The 17,717-nt window shown below is 44.9% G+C and overlaps 1 protein-coding gene across 1 annotated transcript in view; it reads left to right on the top strand.

Moving 5' to 3' along the window:
• Nucleotides 1-258: 258 nt before the first annotated feature.
• LOC124722240 (octapeptide-repeat protein T2-like) overlaps nt 259-17,717 on the top strand; it is a 55,200-nt gene continuing 37,741 nt past the window's right edge. Inside the window, exon 1 of the mRNA XM_047247431.1 lies at nt 259-976. Within this exon, the coding sequence (XP_047103387.1) occupies nt 259-976 (718 nt within the window). The remainder of the gene's footprint in view (nt 977-17,717) is intronic.

Here is a 17,717-nt window from a genome sequence, read left to right as displayed (position 1 = left end):
CCCCTCCCTGGGCCTGCCCTTTACCAGGGGGTACGTGTGTGCCTTACTTGTCTACCCAGGGCGGGAAATTACGCGTTATCCCGCCACCGGCTATGCGTGCGAACGCGTGGGTCGGCCTTCAGGCGCGCACAGGGAGGAAGGAAGAAGAGGAAAAGGAAGAGAGAGAGAGGACAGACTCTCTCAAACGCCGAGGCGGAGACCAGAGAAGTCAAGGGGAAGAAGTCAAGGGGAAGAAGTCAAGGGGAAGAAGTCAAGGGGATGAAGGCAGCGGGAGGAAGGCAGCGGGAGGAAGGCAGCGGGAGGAAGGCAGCGGGAGGAAGGCAGCGGGAGGAAGGCAGCGGGAGGAAGGCAGCGGGAGGAAGGCAGCGGGAAGAAGGCAGCGGGAAGGAGGCAGCGGGAAGGAGGCAGCGGGAAGGAGGCAGCGGGAAGGAGGCAGCGGGAAGGAGGCAGCGGGAAGGAGGCAGCGGGAAGGAGGCAGCGGGAAGGAGGCAGCGGGAAGGAGGCAGCGGGAAGGAGGCAGCGGGAAGGAGGCAGCGGGAAGGAGGCAGCGAGAAGGAGGCAGCGAGAAGGAGGCAGCGAGAAGGAGGCAGCGAGAAGGAGGCAGCGAGAAGGAGGCAGCGAGAAGGAGGCAACGAGAAGGAGGCAACGAGAAGGAGGCAACGAGAAGGAGGCAACGAGAAGGAGGCAACGAGAAGGAGGCAACGAGAAGGAGGCAACGAGAAGGAGGCAACGAGAAGGAGGCAACGAGAAGAAGGCAACGAGAAGAAGGCAACGAGAAGAAGGCAACGAGAAGAAGGCAACGAGAAGAAGGCAACGAGAAGAAGGCAACGAGAAGAAGGCAACGAGAAGAAGGCAACGAGAAGAAGGCAACGAGATGAAGGCAACGAGAAGAAGGCAACGAGAAGAAGGCAACGAGAAGAAGGCAACGAGAAGAAGGCAACGAGAAGAAGGCAACGAGAAGAAGGCAAGGAGAAGAGTAAGGAAGACAGTCAGATGGAGAAGAACAAAGAAAGGAACCAACCAAAGGAAGGAAGAAACGAGAAGTGAGAAACCAAAGAGACCACAAATATAGGTGGTGGAACCGTCCGTCTCGGGACGCAGGCGCTAACTACCCCCTTGAAGGGGATGGACTCCTTTTAGTCGCCTCTTACGACAGGCAGGAATACCGCGGGCCTATTCTTAACCCCAAACCCGCAGGGGGAGATGACTTAAGTGTCGGTGGCCCGCCGGGAGGTGTTGCCGAGTTCGGAGCTTGACAAGGACAAGTTGATGCAAGAGCAGACTGAGTTAGGGGAGCATGGAGGTGACACGGAGAATGCCCCTACAACTACATCACGTCAGATGGGGGAGGAACCTTCCGCACCCTCACATGTAGCACACGGCGTGAAAGTGAAGGTCGAGACAGTGGCTGCAGCAACGGACCAACAAACGAGAGAGCAGTGTGTTCAAACAACGATCGCCGAAGCGTCGCAAAAAGCATCGCCATAGTTCGGTTGCATGTCCTCCCCTAGCCTAAGGAACACGGAAGTTATTCGAGCCGAAGAAGTGTCTGACACGGAACACGTGCCTTTAGAGGACGCTGGCAGGATTCCTTCATATGGTGACCGTATGTCCTGGCTTTCAGACGGTCCCTCTGCATTTACACCAACTGACCCGGTGCTGCCAACGGAGGAGTCAGGGAGAAAGTCCCGGCCGCCGCATCGAAATGCATCAGTGGACGTTTCTGGGATATATGACCACTGTGACTTGGCAGAATCAGTTGAAGAGATACAGGAATTGGCACCCAGAATTGTTGATGACTCACAGGATGCACACCACGCAACGAAAACAGAGGTCAGCCCGTTGGTGGGCACCTCTCTGAGCATGAATAGTGGACTGAAGACCTTTGAGTTCACAATGACATGACACCAGCATGACAACAACAATGGACCAAGCATATAAGGCTCTGGGAAGGGATTCCGATGCGTGACCTCGATTACCTGCCGTCGGCTCGGGGTTTGGCGATGACCGTGATCGTCATTCGTATTGTCAACATCCATGCACCCTCCGGATCTGACAATCGATGGTCGTGGGCGCGATTCTGCTCGGAGGAGATTGCGACCCTATTCCACGTGAGATATATTGTCACATCAGGGTAGGGCGGGATTTCAATAGTGTTCTCACACTGAAGGATCACAACCTTAATTTCAGCTCCTGCTACGAATTGCATACGATCTGCCGGGACATGGCACTTGTGGACACGTGGGAAAAGATCCATGGACAGCGAGAGGGCCACACGTTTTTTACTAGCCACTTGGCGAGCCCTGACACGGACATTCCGTCGCAATTCATGGCGGACTCCTTATACACTGTAACAACTACAACGGCTTCTGACATCAAATGTAACAGTTGTGTTACTAAATGTGACAGTTCTGTCACTCAATGTAACTGGGTTTTCTCTTTCGATGCTGTCAATTGTCAGGATGAGCATTCTAAGCATTCTGTCAGGGTGAAAATATTAAATAAATTAACTTTTCTCTCTTACAACATGTGGGCAGGGTGGGTTCTCCCTTGGCTCAGGTATGATGTCGAATGAAACATCATTTTTACATAAGATAACTTTTATTGAAAGTTTCGTACAACTGTATCTTACTGGATGTTCTGGTTCGGAGAACGGCAGCTGTGTCGTTTGTGAAGTCTTCTGCTGCGGCAGCGGCAGTGGCGGCGGCGGTGGCGGCGGCGGCGGCGGCGTCTGATTACGCGTAGCGGTGTGAATCTCGTGTCGCCGTCTCGCCCAGCTGACTGGAGACGCGCAGCGCGAGGTGGCCCGTTTAATTATTGTGAGCGAAATCGTGCATCGGATGATACCTTGGGTGCGGCGTCCCAGTGTTTCTCTTCTCTAAGCGGCCGCGTGTGTTCTGCGTCGGCCAGCGGAGCGGTGCGGCGGGAGAAGGCCAGTGTGGCGGACTCGAACCACGGACTCCCGCTTGCCAGTCTTCGGCTGTCAGCTCTTCATCCCAGCTCACAGGTGACTACTGATGTGAGGCCGTCTCCTTCCCGTCCTCACGAGTCACCCGGGTATGTAAAAACCAGACTTCAAATACCTTTTGACTTCTGTCTTCTGGCGCCGCGGCTGCTGCTTGCTATTCCATTACAGCGGCGGACTTGGTGCGTCTGTGCATGATGCAGTCTCTTCTTGCATGACCGTCTTCAGCACCGAAACTGACTGAAAACAACTGCTACGCTTCTTCACTTCTTCGTCTTCTTCGTCTCTCGTCTCCGTCTCCGTCTACGTCTTCGTCCCCGTCTTCATCTGTCTTCATCTGTCGGGCCCACCACGTCTCGCGTATTTATTCACTTCAGTTCACTGGAGGTGAACGACTTCACGGCCATTGCCTCTTCTGTCACGTTGAAAAGCTTCTCGAAGAATCTTCTTAACGTCGGTCATTGGCTCTTGGAATGTAGGCGAGGGCCTTTGCTCACATGCGACAACTGAGAAACACGTGAGCCGGTCGGGCGATGCCCTGACGGCTGAATCGACAGCGCCCGCTTATGTGGAACTTGCTGACTTCATGGTCATTGTCTCTTCTGCTGTTCTGCCCACTGAATGCGAGTATGTAACTCTCTAAACTAAACCAAGTTTTCCATTTATATTCTAATTTCTAGTTCACTTTGATTTCACTAATTTATTTACTTCAGTACCACTCAACATTCCTCCACCCTTCGGAGAAATTCGCCCTCGAATTTACCACTCAACATTCCTCCACTCTTCACACGGAAAAAGCACAAGCACTAAAAACTCTCGATTTAGAAGATTACACACGCTTCACATTAAGTATGTGGAAAATACTTTATCACTTTACAAAAGCAGTGTACGGTCAGGAATCACATAGTTCTTACATAAATGGTTGTAATAAGTGTAACAAATCTTGATGACAATGAATAAACAAAAAATAGATTTTGCACTTAGAAAATTACAGAGCAACAGCTGGTTAATCTACCCTATACTAATGCAAGAATATCTATTCTACAGTATTGTTTATGTTAACAAGAGACTGTTTAATAAAGAATGAAGTACATTATATAAAATTAATACACTACTGCTCAAAAGTAACTACTGAAGTACACCAGTTAAGTGTGTGGTATCCAGGTAACAGGGATTTGATGAAGTGGTATATTATTATTTGGCTTATTTTTTCTTCTTAAATAAAAGAAAACGGTACAGAGCAGAAACACCAACACAAAGGTTCCAGATATACCCGTTCCTAGCATTATAATTTTAGTTTTGCGTTCACCTTTTAATTGTAAGACATGTTGCATCATAACATTGGCATCAATTTTGCCTTGCTGTGAGTTTATGACTTCAGAAGGGAACCGTCAAGGGAGTCATTGAGGTAGGATAGGTTTTGTGTAGGAAATGCTTGCATGGCGTTTTCTGAAAAAAGCAATCATGGTTATAGACCTACGAACCTAGTAAAAACAAAAACAAAGAACAGAAGGAATACATTGTTAACTACAAGATCTACATGTTTCTACGTTCAACTTTTATTTCTTAAAAAATAAACCATTATAATTTATTAATTATTTACATTTGTATACTGTCCACAGTCTACTAAGATTCAACTAGGACATTCGCACCCTTGAACGAAGATTGTATGGTGCCATGTCTGTATGTTGTGCTGGCGTGGCCACTCTTTTTCCTTTACGGGAACTTCCTCCACCCTTCGGAAAAGCAGACACTATTGTTGAAGGAATTACATCTGGAGCGCCCTTAAAAGGTTTTAAACGACTTGCATGGACAATGGTAGTTCGGGTGGGCAGTTGCAATTTAACGTTGACTGGTGACGTGATCTCAATAATTTGATAAGGACCTCTGTAGTTTGTTACAAATTTCTTCGATTTTCCTTTCGCTATGTAAGGAGTTGAAAGCATAACCCACTGACCGATTTTGTAATTTGGATATTTAGCTTGGGTATTACCTAATCTTTCCTGTCGTTCCAAAGCCTTTGTATTAGATTTTTGAACCTTTTTCCATACATCCTTCATCATTCGACTGAAATCTCTTACTGTTTCTCCGACTTTTCCGTTTTTCTGCCTGATTACATCAAAAGGGGACGGCATTTTTTTTCCATAGACCACTTCATAAGGTGACATGCCAGTTGCTTCATGCGTTTTGGCGTTGTATACCGACACGATTATTGGTAAATACGTATCCCAATTAGAATGTTGTTCGTTAATATAATAACTAAGCATCTTGCCAATTGTCCGATGAACTCTTTCTGTGCGCCCGTTGCACTGAGGGTGTAACGGAGTTGTGCGTAATTTGCGTATTTTTAATAAGTGGCATAGCTGTTTCATTAATTCAGACATAAAATTAGATCCCTGATCTGTGATAATAGCTTCAGGTACGCCAAATTTAAGTATCCAGTTGTTAACTATAGCTTGGGCAACTGTATTTGCTTGCTGATCTGGGAGACCCACCATAGCTAGATAGCGTGAAAAGTGATCTATAATTGTAAGAACATACTTATTACCAGCAGGTGCTTTATGAAATGGCCCGTAGAGATCCACTCCGCAGATTTGAAATGGACATGAAGCCTCGGGGAGCCTCTGTAAGGGTATTTTTGAACGAGAAAGTTCAGCTCGTTGTGCGCACGCAATGCAATTACGAACGTACTGCGCAACATCCTGCTTTCTGGTTTGCCACCAAAATCGCTCTGCTACTCGTCTTTCGGTTGTCCGCTGTCCACCGTGTCCTGCAAGGATATGATCGTGGGCCTCTGCCATTATTTCTTGTCTAAGGTGTTGGGGAACAACAATTCGCGGTCCAAGTTTTGTTTTACGGCATAATACACCATCTTCAAAGCAAAATTGTTTTTGAGTTGCATATTTTTTACGTTCTGTATCCTCATCTTGTGTCTTTCTCCAGTCCTCAGTATCTCGGCCTCTTGCTTCCAAAAGTGCTATTTTCCGACTTAGGCAATCTGCATTCGTGTGTTTTTTGCCTGGTTTATGGATAACTTCGAAATCCATTTCGGAAAGACATAGGGCCCAACGGGTAAGACGACTAGATGGATCCTTTAATCCGAGCAACCATTTTAAAGCTGCGTGGTCTGTAATGACCTTGAATTTCCTACCATACAAGTAGCATTTAAAGTATTTGATACCATAAATAACACTTAACAATTCTTTCTCCGTTGTGGAATAATTTCTTTCTGCCGTTGTTAGTTGTCTCGAAGCATAGGCTATGGGGTGTTCCGCGCCATTAATATTCTGACTCAAAACAACTCCTACTGAAAGACCACTTGCGTCACAGGATAAAATAAATTCTTTATTATAATCTGGGTAGGCTAATACAGGACTGTGTGTTAACTTATCTTTAAGGGTTTGAAATGCAGATTCACAATCTTCAGACCAATGAAATTTTGCACCCTTTTTCAATAATTGGGTTAAGGGTCGGGCAATTTCAGCAAAATTTTGAACATATTTTCGGTAATACGATGCGAGACCAATGAAACTTTGTACTTCCTTAACGCGTTGTGGTGTTGGGAAGTCCTTAACTGCCGAAATTAATCGAGGATCTGTTTTAATTCCTTTTTCACTAATGACATGCCCTAGGTATGTAACCTCTGTCAATGCAAAAGTACATTTTTCCATATTTAATGTTAATTTAGCTTTTCTAAGTCTCTGAAAAACATTACGCAGACGCACAGCATGTTCATTAATGTCTCTGGAGAATACAATAATATCGTCTAGATATACACAACATTGCTGAGTTTTGAGTCCTCGCAATACTCCATAGAGTAGTCTTTGAAAAGTTGCTGGTGCATTTTTCAAACCGAAAGGCATTCTTTTAAATTGCCAGTGGCCTCCGGGGGTAGAAAATGCTGTTTTATGCCTATCTTCAGGAGCAACTTCCAATTGATGATATCCGCTACGTAGATCGATTGTTGGAAAGTATTTACTGTTACCCAAACTGTCAATGATATCTGTAATGTTTGGAAGAGGATAAACATCTGAGATAGTTTGTTTGTTAAGGTGTCTGTAGTCACAACAAAATCTATATCGTTTCGTATCGTCGGGAGACTTCTTTGGAATAATTACGATATTTGAATTATAAGGCGAATCAGAATATTCTATAATTCCATCTTTTAGATGCTGTTCTAAAAATTCATCCAGTACTGGCTTTAAGTGATGCGCAATTCTATAAGGCTTCCTATAAACTGGGGGGCTATTTCCTGTTGGGATCCTATGCTGTGTGATGTCTGTTGCTGGCAATGGCCTTCTGCATTAAATAAATCTTGGAACTCAACTAAAACTGCTTCTATCGTGTCTCTATCCTTTCCTTTCAAATGCTCAATCTTCTGGCGCAATGCGGTTTTATAGGCGTCTGGTTTCTGACCATCATTAATATCTGACCAAATGAAATCTTCTTCTTCAAAAGTACTGACTGTAGCTACTAATATTCCCTTATGCAACTCTTTGTCCTCCACTCCGAAATTGTCAATATGTACCGGTACTTTTCTTTCTCCCTCAACGTCTTGAACCCGTACAACACTCCTACGTACAAAACAATGTGATACATCTAATTCCTCACTTTCCTCTAAAGGCTCTATTAGACACACTGTATCTGTAGGTACTTCGTGGTCAACGGCCATCCAGAGAAGTTTTCCTGAGCCAGATGGTATCTGATCCCGCGAATCAACCTTCAAGGACGTTGCACGCAGTATAGTTGATTTCGCCTTCCGGTTGGGGAATTCTTGCGGCAGAGGGCCCTTTGCAGCGGTGTCACCTAGCTGAAACACTATTCCGCTAAGTTCTACAGTTTGCTGTCTGAGGTCGATTTTAGCGTGATGTTTATTCAGGAAATCCAACCCTAGGATCGCGTCGTAGCCGTCAGTTACCTTTGTTACCACTTCTACATCTTCCTGAAATTGTACACCGTGAATATAGAAAATCAATGATATACATCCTAATGACTTAACTGTACCTCCTCCTACTCCACTCAATCTATACCTTGGAGGGTCATATTTCTTTTCTCCAATACATTCATTACTTACTATTGATAAGTTTGCGCCTGTATCCACTAGTATCCTTGCCTCTTTATCCTGTATGGTAGCAGATAACCAGCATTCCGCCTTCACATTCGCCTTAATGGCATGAAATTTTATTGGGAACGCCTGGCGGCGGCTCCGACATTCCCGTTTGAGTTTAACTGATTTCTATGTCCTAAAACTTTCTTAGACCTGCATTTCTTGAATGTGTGACCTATTCTTTGACAATTAGTGCATGTAGGTTGTCTGCAGTTTTTTGCTATATGTCCGTGTCGATCGCACCTAAAACATCGTACTCCTGCTGAAAATATATTTCGCTTCTCCTTGTATCTGGTGGCAATGTCAATTTCTTCAAAAGCTGTCGCCACAGATACAGCTTCTGCTAAATTTTTAGGAAACTCTGCCCTGACACGACGGGACGTTTCAGGAGGTAACCCACGTAAAAATGTATCCGGAGCTTTATTTTCTGCCTCTTGTAAAATAATCTTATTTGCTTCATCACTAGTTGTCAACTGATAGGTGTTAATATTAACTTTTCTAATCCTATCTACAAAGCTTTCTAACGACTCGTTTTGCCTCTGAGTGATAGTGTTTAACTGTTCCCTATAAAATCTACAGCTGTTCTGTTTTTGAAAACGTTTAAGCAATCCTTTCTTCAATTCCTCAAATTTTGGAGCATTCCGTAATTCTTCATGGTATAAGACGTGTGCTTTAGCCTCTCCTGTCAATCTTAACTTTGTCATTTGTAAGAGCTGTTCAGCTGACCATGATCCTAACTTTGCAGCTGCTACTAAATCATCAAAAAAGGCTGTTATGTCCTCGCCAGGTTTACCTGAAAAAGGAGTTACTAAGGCTGCTGCTGAGGAATCTAGGGTGGGAGGGATTGAAGTGGTTTGCCTAACCTCACTCAACTGTTTAAATAATGCATTATTATCATTTTTAAGCTGTGCTATTTCATTAACTAAGCTCTGAATAGCTTCATCAGTAGAAACCGCTTGTGGTGCTGACTCTGACTTTGTACGATTTCGTGTCATCATTTTACAAACTGTTAATTACACAATCTTCCTATACTGAATTTAAAAGATGTTTAAATATTTCCGACAAACTCTTAAAATCATGAGAGAAAATACACTTCTAAATAAAGAAAATATTACGACTGCTATGCAAACCTCTATCCCTTCACACATAAAAAAATACTAACTGGGGACCTTTAGTGACTGTCATTCACACCTCATATTGAGCCAAGGGTTTTTTCTCTGACACCAAATGTAACAACTACAACGGCTTCTGACATCAAATGTAACAGTTGTGTTACTAAATGTGACAGTTCTGTCACTCAATGTAACTGGGTTTTCTCTTTCGATGCTGTCAATTGTCAGGATGAGCATTCTAAGCATTCTGTCAGGGTGAAAATATTAAATAAATTAACTTTTCTCTCTTACAACATGTGGGCAGGGTGGGTTCTCCCTTGGCTCGGGTATGAGGTCGAATGAAACATCATTTTTACATAAGATAACTTTTATTGAAAGTTTCGTACAACTGTATCTTACTGGATGTTCTGGTTCGGAGAACGGCAGCTGTGTCGTTTGTGAAGTCTTCTGCTGCGGCAGCGGCAGTGGCGGCGGCGGTGGCGGCGGCGGCGGCGGCGTCTGATTACGCGTAGCGGTGTGAATCTCGTGTCGCCGTCTCGCCCAGCTGACTGGAGACGCGCAGCGCGAGGTGGCCCGTTTAATTATTGTGAGCGAAATCGTGCATCGGATGATACCTTGGGTGCGGCGTCCCAGTGTTTCTCTTCTCTAAGCGGCCGCGTGTGTTCTGCGTCGGCCAGCGGAGCGGTGCGGCGGGAGAAGGCCAGTGTGGCGGACTCGAACCACGGACTCCCGCTTGCCAGTCTTCGGCTGTCAGCTCTTCATCCCAGCTCACAGGTGACTACTGATGTGAGGCCGTCTCCTTCCCGTCCTCACGAGTCACCCGGGTATGTAAAAACCAGACTTCAAATACCTTTTGACTTCTGTCTTCTGGCGCCGCGGCTGCTGCTTGCTATTCCATTACAGCGGCGGACTTGGTGCGTCTGTGCATGATGCAGTCTCTTCTTGCATGACCGTCTTCAGCACCGAAACTGACTGAAAACAACTGCTACGCTTCTTCACTTCTTCGTCTTCTTCGTCTCTCGTCTCCGTCTCCGTCTACGTCTTCGTCCCCGTCTTCATCTGTCTTCATCTGTCGGGCCCACCACGTCTCGCGTATTTATTCACTTCAATTCACTGGAGGTGAACGACTTCACGGCCATTGCCTCTTCTGTCACGTTGAAAAGCTTCTCGAAGAATCTTCTTAACGTCGGTCATTGGCTCTTGGAATGTAGGCGAGGGCCTTTGCTCACATGCGACAACTGAGAAACACGTGAGCCGGTCGGGCGATGCCCTGACGGCTGAATCGACAGCGCCCGCTTATGTGGAACTTGCTGACTTCATGGTCGTTGTCTCTTCTGCTGTTCTGCCCACTGAATGCGAGTATGTAACTCTCTAAACTAAACCAAGTTTTCCATTTATATTCTAATTTCTAGTTCACTTTGATTTCACTAATTTATTTACTTCAGTACCACTCAACAACACCAATATCGAAATCGGCAGGGAGTGTCAGCACCCATCAATTTCGACCGCTCACAATGCTCAATACTGATAAGATATTTGCCCGAATGTTGGTGGCAACGCTCAAGATTGTAATATGCAAGACATTTGAACTGTGGTATTACTCAATTCTTTAGAAAATTGAAGTTACTATCTCACCACAGTTATTTAAGGAAAATAGGATGGACAAGCTTGCACTGTTTTACAGTTTTAATCTGATTCGAAACAGACTATTATAACTTCAATTCGGACATTTGCTCTCTTACTGATGTAATATACAAATTTTCACTTTAATTGAATTACATAAACGTGATTAAGAATCATATTTTGCATCCGCAAATAAAAACATAGATAGTAGGCACGGTGAATAATTAATCATAAGCAATCGTCCTTGTTTAACCATATCTCAAAAGGCTAATAACACTATACACGTCCAACCCAAAGTTACACAACCTCATAATACCACAACTTCATTAAAAAAAAAGATCTTAAAGCTTAATAAAACCGTACAGCCCACACAGAAGTCCATAGTGAAACATGCTTATACTAAAAATGCGAAGTGGGCCAAACAAGGTCCAAAAACTAGCACACAGGAAAAATAACAAGTTACACATTCATTAAAGATACACAAATGATTAACGTAAGTGTTGAACCCAACCCCCATGAACCATGGACCTTGCCGTTGGTGGGGAGGCTTGCGTGCCTCAGCGATAGAGGGCCGTACCGTAGGTGCAACTACAACGGGAGGGTATCTGTTGGGAGACCAGACAAACGTGTGGTTCCTGAAGAGCGGCAGCAGCCTTTTCAGTAGTTGCAGGGGCAACAGTCTGGATGATTGACTGATCTGGCCTTGCAACACTAACCAAAACGGCCTTGCTGTGCTGGTACTGCGAACGGCTGAATGCAAGGGTAAACGACAGCCGTAATTTTTCCCGAGGGCATGCAGCTTTACTGTATGGTTAAATGATGGTGGCGTCCTCTTGGGTAAAATATTCCGGAGGTAAAATAGTCCCCCATTCGTATCTCCGGGCGGGGACTACTCAAGAGGACGTCGTTATCAGGAGAAAGATAACTAGCGTTCTACGAATCGGAGCGTGGAATGTCGGATCCCTTAATCGGGCAGGTAGGTTAGAAAATTTAAAAAGGGAAATGGATAAGTTAAAGTTAGATATAGTGGGAATTAGTGAAGTTCGGTGGCAGGACGAACAAGACTTTTGGTCAGGTGAATACAGGGTTATAAATACAAAATCGAATAGGGGTAATGCAGGAGTAGGTTTTATAATGAATAAAAAAATAGGAGTGCGGGTAAGCTACTACCAACAGCATAGTGAACGCATTATTGTGGCCAAGATAGACACGAACCCCATGCCTACTACAGTAGTACAAGTTTATATGCCAACTAGCTCTGGAGATGAAGAAATTGATGAAATGTATGATGAGATAAAAGAAATTATTCAGGTAGTGAAGGGAGACGAAAATTTAAGTCATGGCTGACTGGAATTCGAGAGTAGGAAAAGGAAGAGAAGGAAACATAGTGGGTGAATATGGATTGGGGGAGAGAAATGAAAGAGGAAGCCGTCTCGTAGAATTTTGCACAGAGAATAATTTAATCATAGCTAACACTTGGCTCAAGAATCAAAGAAGAAGACTGTATACATGGAAGAATCCTGGAGATACTAGAAGGTATCAGATAGATTATATAATGGTAAGACAGAGATTTAGGAACCAGGTATTAAGTTGTAAGACATTTCCAGGGGCAGATGTGGACTCCGACCACAATCTATTGGTTATGAACTGTAGATCAAAACTGAAGAAACTGCAAAAAGGTGGGAATTTAAGGAGATGGGACCTGGATAAACTGACTAAACCAGAGGTTGTACATAGTATCAGGGAGAGCATAAGGGAACAATTGACAGGAACTGGGGAAGGAAATACAGTAGAAGAAGAATGGGTAGCTCTGAGGGATGAAGTAGTGAAAGCAGCAGAGGATCAAGTAGGTAAAAAGACGAGGGCTAGTAGAAATCCGTGGGTAACAGAAGAAATATGGAATTTAATTGATGAAAGGAGAAAATATAAAAACGCAGTAAATGAAGCAGGCAAAAGGGAATACAAACGTCTCAGAAATGAGATCGACAGGAAGTGCAAAATGGCGAAGCAGGGATGACTAGAGGACAAATGTAAGGATGTAGAGGCTTATCTCAGTAGGGGTAAGATAGATACTGCCTACAGGAAAATTAAAGATACCTTTGGGGAAAAGAGGGCCACTTGTATGAATATCAAGAGCTCAGATGGAAACCCAGTTCTAAGTAAAGATGCAGAAAGGTTGAAGGAGTATATAGTGGATCTATAAAAGGGCGATGTACTTGAGGACAATATTATGGAAATGGAAGAGGATGCAGATGAAGATGAAATGGGAGATACGATACTGCGTGAAGAGTTTGACAGAGCACAGAAAGACCTGAGTCGAAACAAGGCACCCGGAGTCGACAACCTTCCATTGGAACTACTGACGGCTTTGGGAGAGCCTGTCCTGACAAAGCTCTACCATCTGGTGAACAAGATGTGTGAGACAGTCGAAATACCGTCAGACTTCAAGAAGAATATAATAATTCCAATCCCAAAGAAAGCAGGTGTTGACAGATGTGAAAATTACCGAACAATCAGTTTAATAAGTCACGGCTGCAAAATACTAACGCAAATTCTATACAGACGAATGGAAAAACTGGTAGAAGCCGACCTCGGCGAACATCAGTTTGGATTCCGCAGAAATGTTGGAACACGTGAGGCAATACTGGCCCTACGACTTATCTTAGAAAATGGATTAAGGAAGGGCAAACCTACGTTTCTAGCATTTTTAGACTTAGAGAAAGCTTTTGACAATGTTGACTGGAATACTCTTTCAAATTCTGAGGCTGGCAGGGGTAAAATACAGGGAGCGAAAGGCGATTTACAATTTGTACAGAAACCAGATGGCAGTTATAAGAGTCGAGGGGCATGAAAGGGAAGCAGCGGTTGGGAAGGGAGTGAGACAGGGTTGTATCCTCTCCCCGATGTTATTCAATCTGTATATTGAGCAAGCAGTAAAGGAAACAAAAGAAAGTTTCGGAGTAGGTATTAAAGTCCATGGAGAAGACATTGTAATTCTGTCAGAGACAGCAAAGGACTTGGAAGAGCAGTTGAACGGAATGGACAGTGTCTTGAAAGGAGGTTATAAGATGAACATCAACAAAAGCAAAACGAGGATAATGGAATGTAGTCGAATTAAGTCGGGTGATGCTGAGGGAATTAGATTAGGAAGTGAGACACTTGAAGTAGTAAAGGAGTGTTGCTATTTGGGGAGGAAAATAACTGATAATGGTCGAAGTAGAGAGGATATAAAATGTAGACTGGCAATGGCAAGAAAAGCGTTTCTGAAGAAGAGATATTTGTTAACATCGGGTATAGATTTAATTGTCAGGAAGTCGTTTCTGAAAGTATTTGTTTGTAGTGTAGCCATATATGGAAGTGAAACATGGACAATAAATAGTTTGGACAAGAAGAGAATAGAAGCTTTCGAAATGTGGTGCTACTGAAGAATGCTGAAGATTAGATGGGTAGATCACATCACTAATGAGGAGGTATTGAATAGAATTGGGGAGAAGTGGAGTTTGTGGTACAACTTGACAAGAAGAAGGGACCGGTTGGTAGGACATGTTCTGAGGCATCAAGGGATCACAAATTTAGCATTGGAGGGCAGCGTGGAGGGTAAAAATCGTAGGGGGAGACCAAGAGATGAATACACTAAGCAGATTCAGAAGGATGTGTGCACAGGTTCCCAAGCAGGCGGTATATATTTATATGTAGTCCAATCGGCCCCAAAATGCTCGGTCCTGACAAGAATCCATAACCATACCGACGCCAGGAAACGAGCAGACTTAACAAATGACCTGCAGCACAAATAGATTGCAATGAAAACAAGGTCAAATCAAAGCCACACTGGAATATATAAAAAGCATGCCCACAAGTTCTTATGGAGCAATACTCCAACAGTACCCGTCACCCAGCAAATTAGCAGGAAACTTAGAGATCACTTGCAGTTGCCTTAAGGCACTTTCAACATTAAATAAACATACCAAATCCTGCCGTGACAAATGATTAAACCATTAACTCTACGGCTGAGGGGCGCGTACACAACGGCAACCAGTCCCCAAGCGGTCAATATGTCCTAAAACAAGTTAAAACTTGCATGAGAAACATTTAAAACACAGACTGCACAAAGGATGAGAAGCGAAATGAGGAACATCAACCTCCTTAAAATAGCCACTGTGGAAAGTTCAGAACCATCTCCGGCAGCTACCCATGCCACAATAAGTTTCAACAATCTTCTTAGTTAAACAGAGAATAACTTGGAGCTTGCAAATTACGAGCTGGGAAGCTGTTCAGCGTGAGACGACGAACCCACCACAATTTTGCACGTGAAGGCGCCTAATGATCGGCACCCTACTTACGACGTGACAAAAGACAAGGACGGCGAGCACGGCGAGGCCCATGCACCACCGTTAGGGACGCCGGCTTGCTTTCAACACAAGTTGGCTTGATGAACGCCGACCGGAGACACTCCGTCACACGTTCACCCGGAAAATCCGCCAGGGGGAGCAGTCAAAGATAGGAAGACAGCCGAACATCGATATCAGCGATGCAAGTAGAACACCCTAGTGCCACCGCCACGGCTCAAACTCGCCTCCTATTAGAGAATCACCCGCCAAAGGAGCAACCCTCAAAACAACTTTCAGTCCAACTTAACCCGGCTCAAGTGTACCCTGTAAACCTTACCCGAGCTAAGCTGCTTGATCTTGAAATTCACGGGATTAATTATCTTAGAAATTCGGCACGGTCCACATTACCTCGGCTTAAACTTGCCCTTTACCTCATGACCCATGGGAGCGACCAAACTGCGAATGAAGACTAAATCGCCAATCTTTCCCAAAAAGGGTTTTCGCAATTTATTGTACCTCTTTGCCTGCCTCTTATGCGACAGGTATATATTATTCCGAGTCTGCTGCCAATTTTCTCTCAAAGCTTCAGGGGTGATCGACGTCGGCAACAAATCATTAGTAGCCTACTCCCCAAGATAGTGCCGGCCGTCGTGGCCGAGCGGTTCTAGGCGCATCAGTCTGGTACCGCGCGACCGCTACGGTCGCAGGTTCGAATCCTGTCTCAGGCATGTATGCGTGTGATGTCCTTAGGTTAGTTACGTTTAAGTAGTTATAAGTCTCGGGGACTGATGACCTCGGATGTTAAGTCCCATAGTGCACGGAGCCATTTTAACCATTTTTGAACTCCACAAGTTAGAGAGGGGAGAATTAACCGAATACGCGAAAATTAACGCATTAGGTGTGATACCAGTGTCCTTATGTTGGGCGGAATTAAATCTCTTATTAAGCCAGGGAAGACTCAAACCCCATCTACTCGGTGACTTCGAATGGTATATCATCATGGCCGCCTTTGAGTTGCGGTTGACCCTTCCCGCAAAGGACGCCTTTGGGTAATAAAGTGTGGTGGTGATATGCTTGATTCCGTGGTTGAAACAAAGGGCCTTAAAACTCCTCCACAAAAAGGCCGGAGCGTTATCACTCACCAAGGACTTAGGTGGTACAAACCATGACATTACTCTAAGTAACTGGCGAGCGGTAATGTCAGCTGTAACGCCACGAGTCGGTAGCAACCACACAAAGCGAGAGAATGTATCAACTACCACCCCAAGATATACTTGTTCCCCCTTGTAGCACGCGGCAACGGTCCGATATGGTAAATAAAGACTATCAAGAGGATAATCTTCCCTTTCAGATTGTAACAGCCAGTGAGGAACACCTGAGCTGGGCTTCGCCCTTTTACGTGCCTGACAGCTAGCAACTAACCGACGCATATCGCGATATAGTGAGGGCCAAACAAATCTTTCACGTACCTTGGCCAAGGTCTTATAAAGGCCTAAATGACCACCAACTACGGACTCGTGAAAATACTTGAACACCATAGGTACAAAACTCATCAGCAAGCAAATCCTTAACCTCTGATCCTTGCCCACCTGCTTACAAAGTACGCCACGATTGAGGCCATAACCCGGATGCGGCTCCCCTGGCCGTAACTTCTCCCTCACCTGTCCCCAGACCGTATCTTCCGATTGTTTTTCTTCAGATCACAAAATAACTCGGGAATATCCGACAATATAGCCCCCACCATACACTGCGGATCAACTCTTTGGACCACGGAAGGCTCCTCAGTGAACATACGACTTAACGCGTCAGCTACCGCGTTATCGCACCCCTTAATATGTTTGACATCAAAGCTAAACGTTGAAAAAAGTAGTTCAAATGCCTCTCAGCACTATGGGACTCAACATCGGAGGTCATCGGTCCCCTAGAACTTAGAACTACCTATACCTAACTAATATAAGAAAATCACACACATCCATGCCCGAGGCAGGATTCGAACCTGCGCCCGTAGCAGTTGCGCGGTTCCGGACTGAAGCGCCTAGAACCGCTCGGTCACCACAGCCGGAGAAACGCTGAAATACGCACACGAGCAATTCGCCCAGTTTCCCTTGGCATAGCCAGGACCCAGCTCAAAGCTTGGTTATCAGTCTCCAGGAGAAAGTGCTTATGCTCAAGATAAAGGCTAAACTTCTCTAAGGCCAATATAACTGCCAAAACCTCCAGGTCGTAAACAGAGTAGTTAGTCTCGGGACGAGATAAACGGCGCGACGCGTAAGCTAAAGGCCTTCTTTCCCCCTCCTCCTGTAACAAGAGAGCGGCAACACCCGTATGGGATGCGTCCATTTGTACAACCCAATTCATATCGAAATTCGGTGCAGCCAATAAAGGTGGATTGGGAATGGCAGCTTTAAGTTTTTGAAAGGCAATTTGCTGAGCCTCACCCCAACGTAATTCCTCATGCTTCTTACGAAGATTGTTGAGGGGCGCCGCTAATTGGTCAAAATTCAATACGAACTTGCGAAAAAGTTCGCCACACCCACAAAACGGGAAATTTCCTTCTTACTCCGAGGAGGGGCGAAGTCGTG

The sequence above is a fragment of the Schistocerca piceifrons genome, chromosome X (genome assembly GCF_021461385.2).
Source record: "Schistocerca piceifrons isolate TAMUIC-IGC-003096 chromosome X, iqSchPice1.1, whole genome shotgun sequence".
Classification (NCBI taxonomy): Eukaryota; Metazoa; Arthropoda; class Insecta; order Orthoptera; family Acrididae; genus Schistocerca; species Schistocerca piceifrons.
The sequence above is the reverse complement of the archived record's forward strand: the minus strand, read 5'-3'. Positions and strand labels throughout refer to the sequence as shown.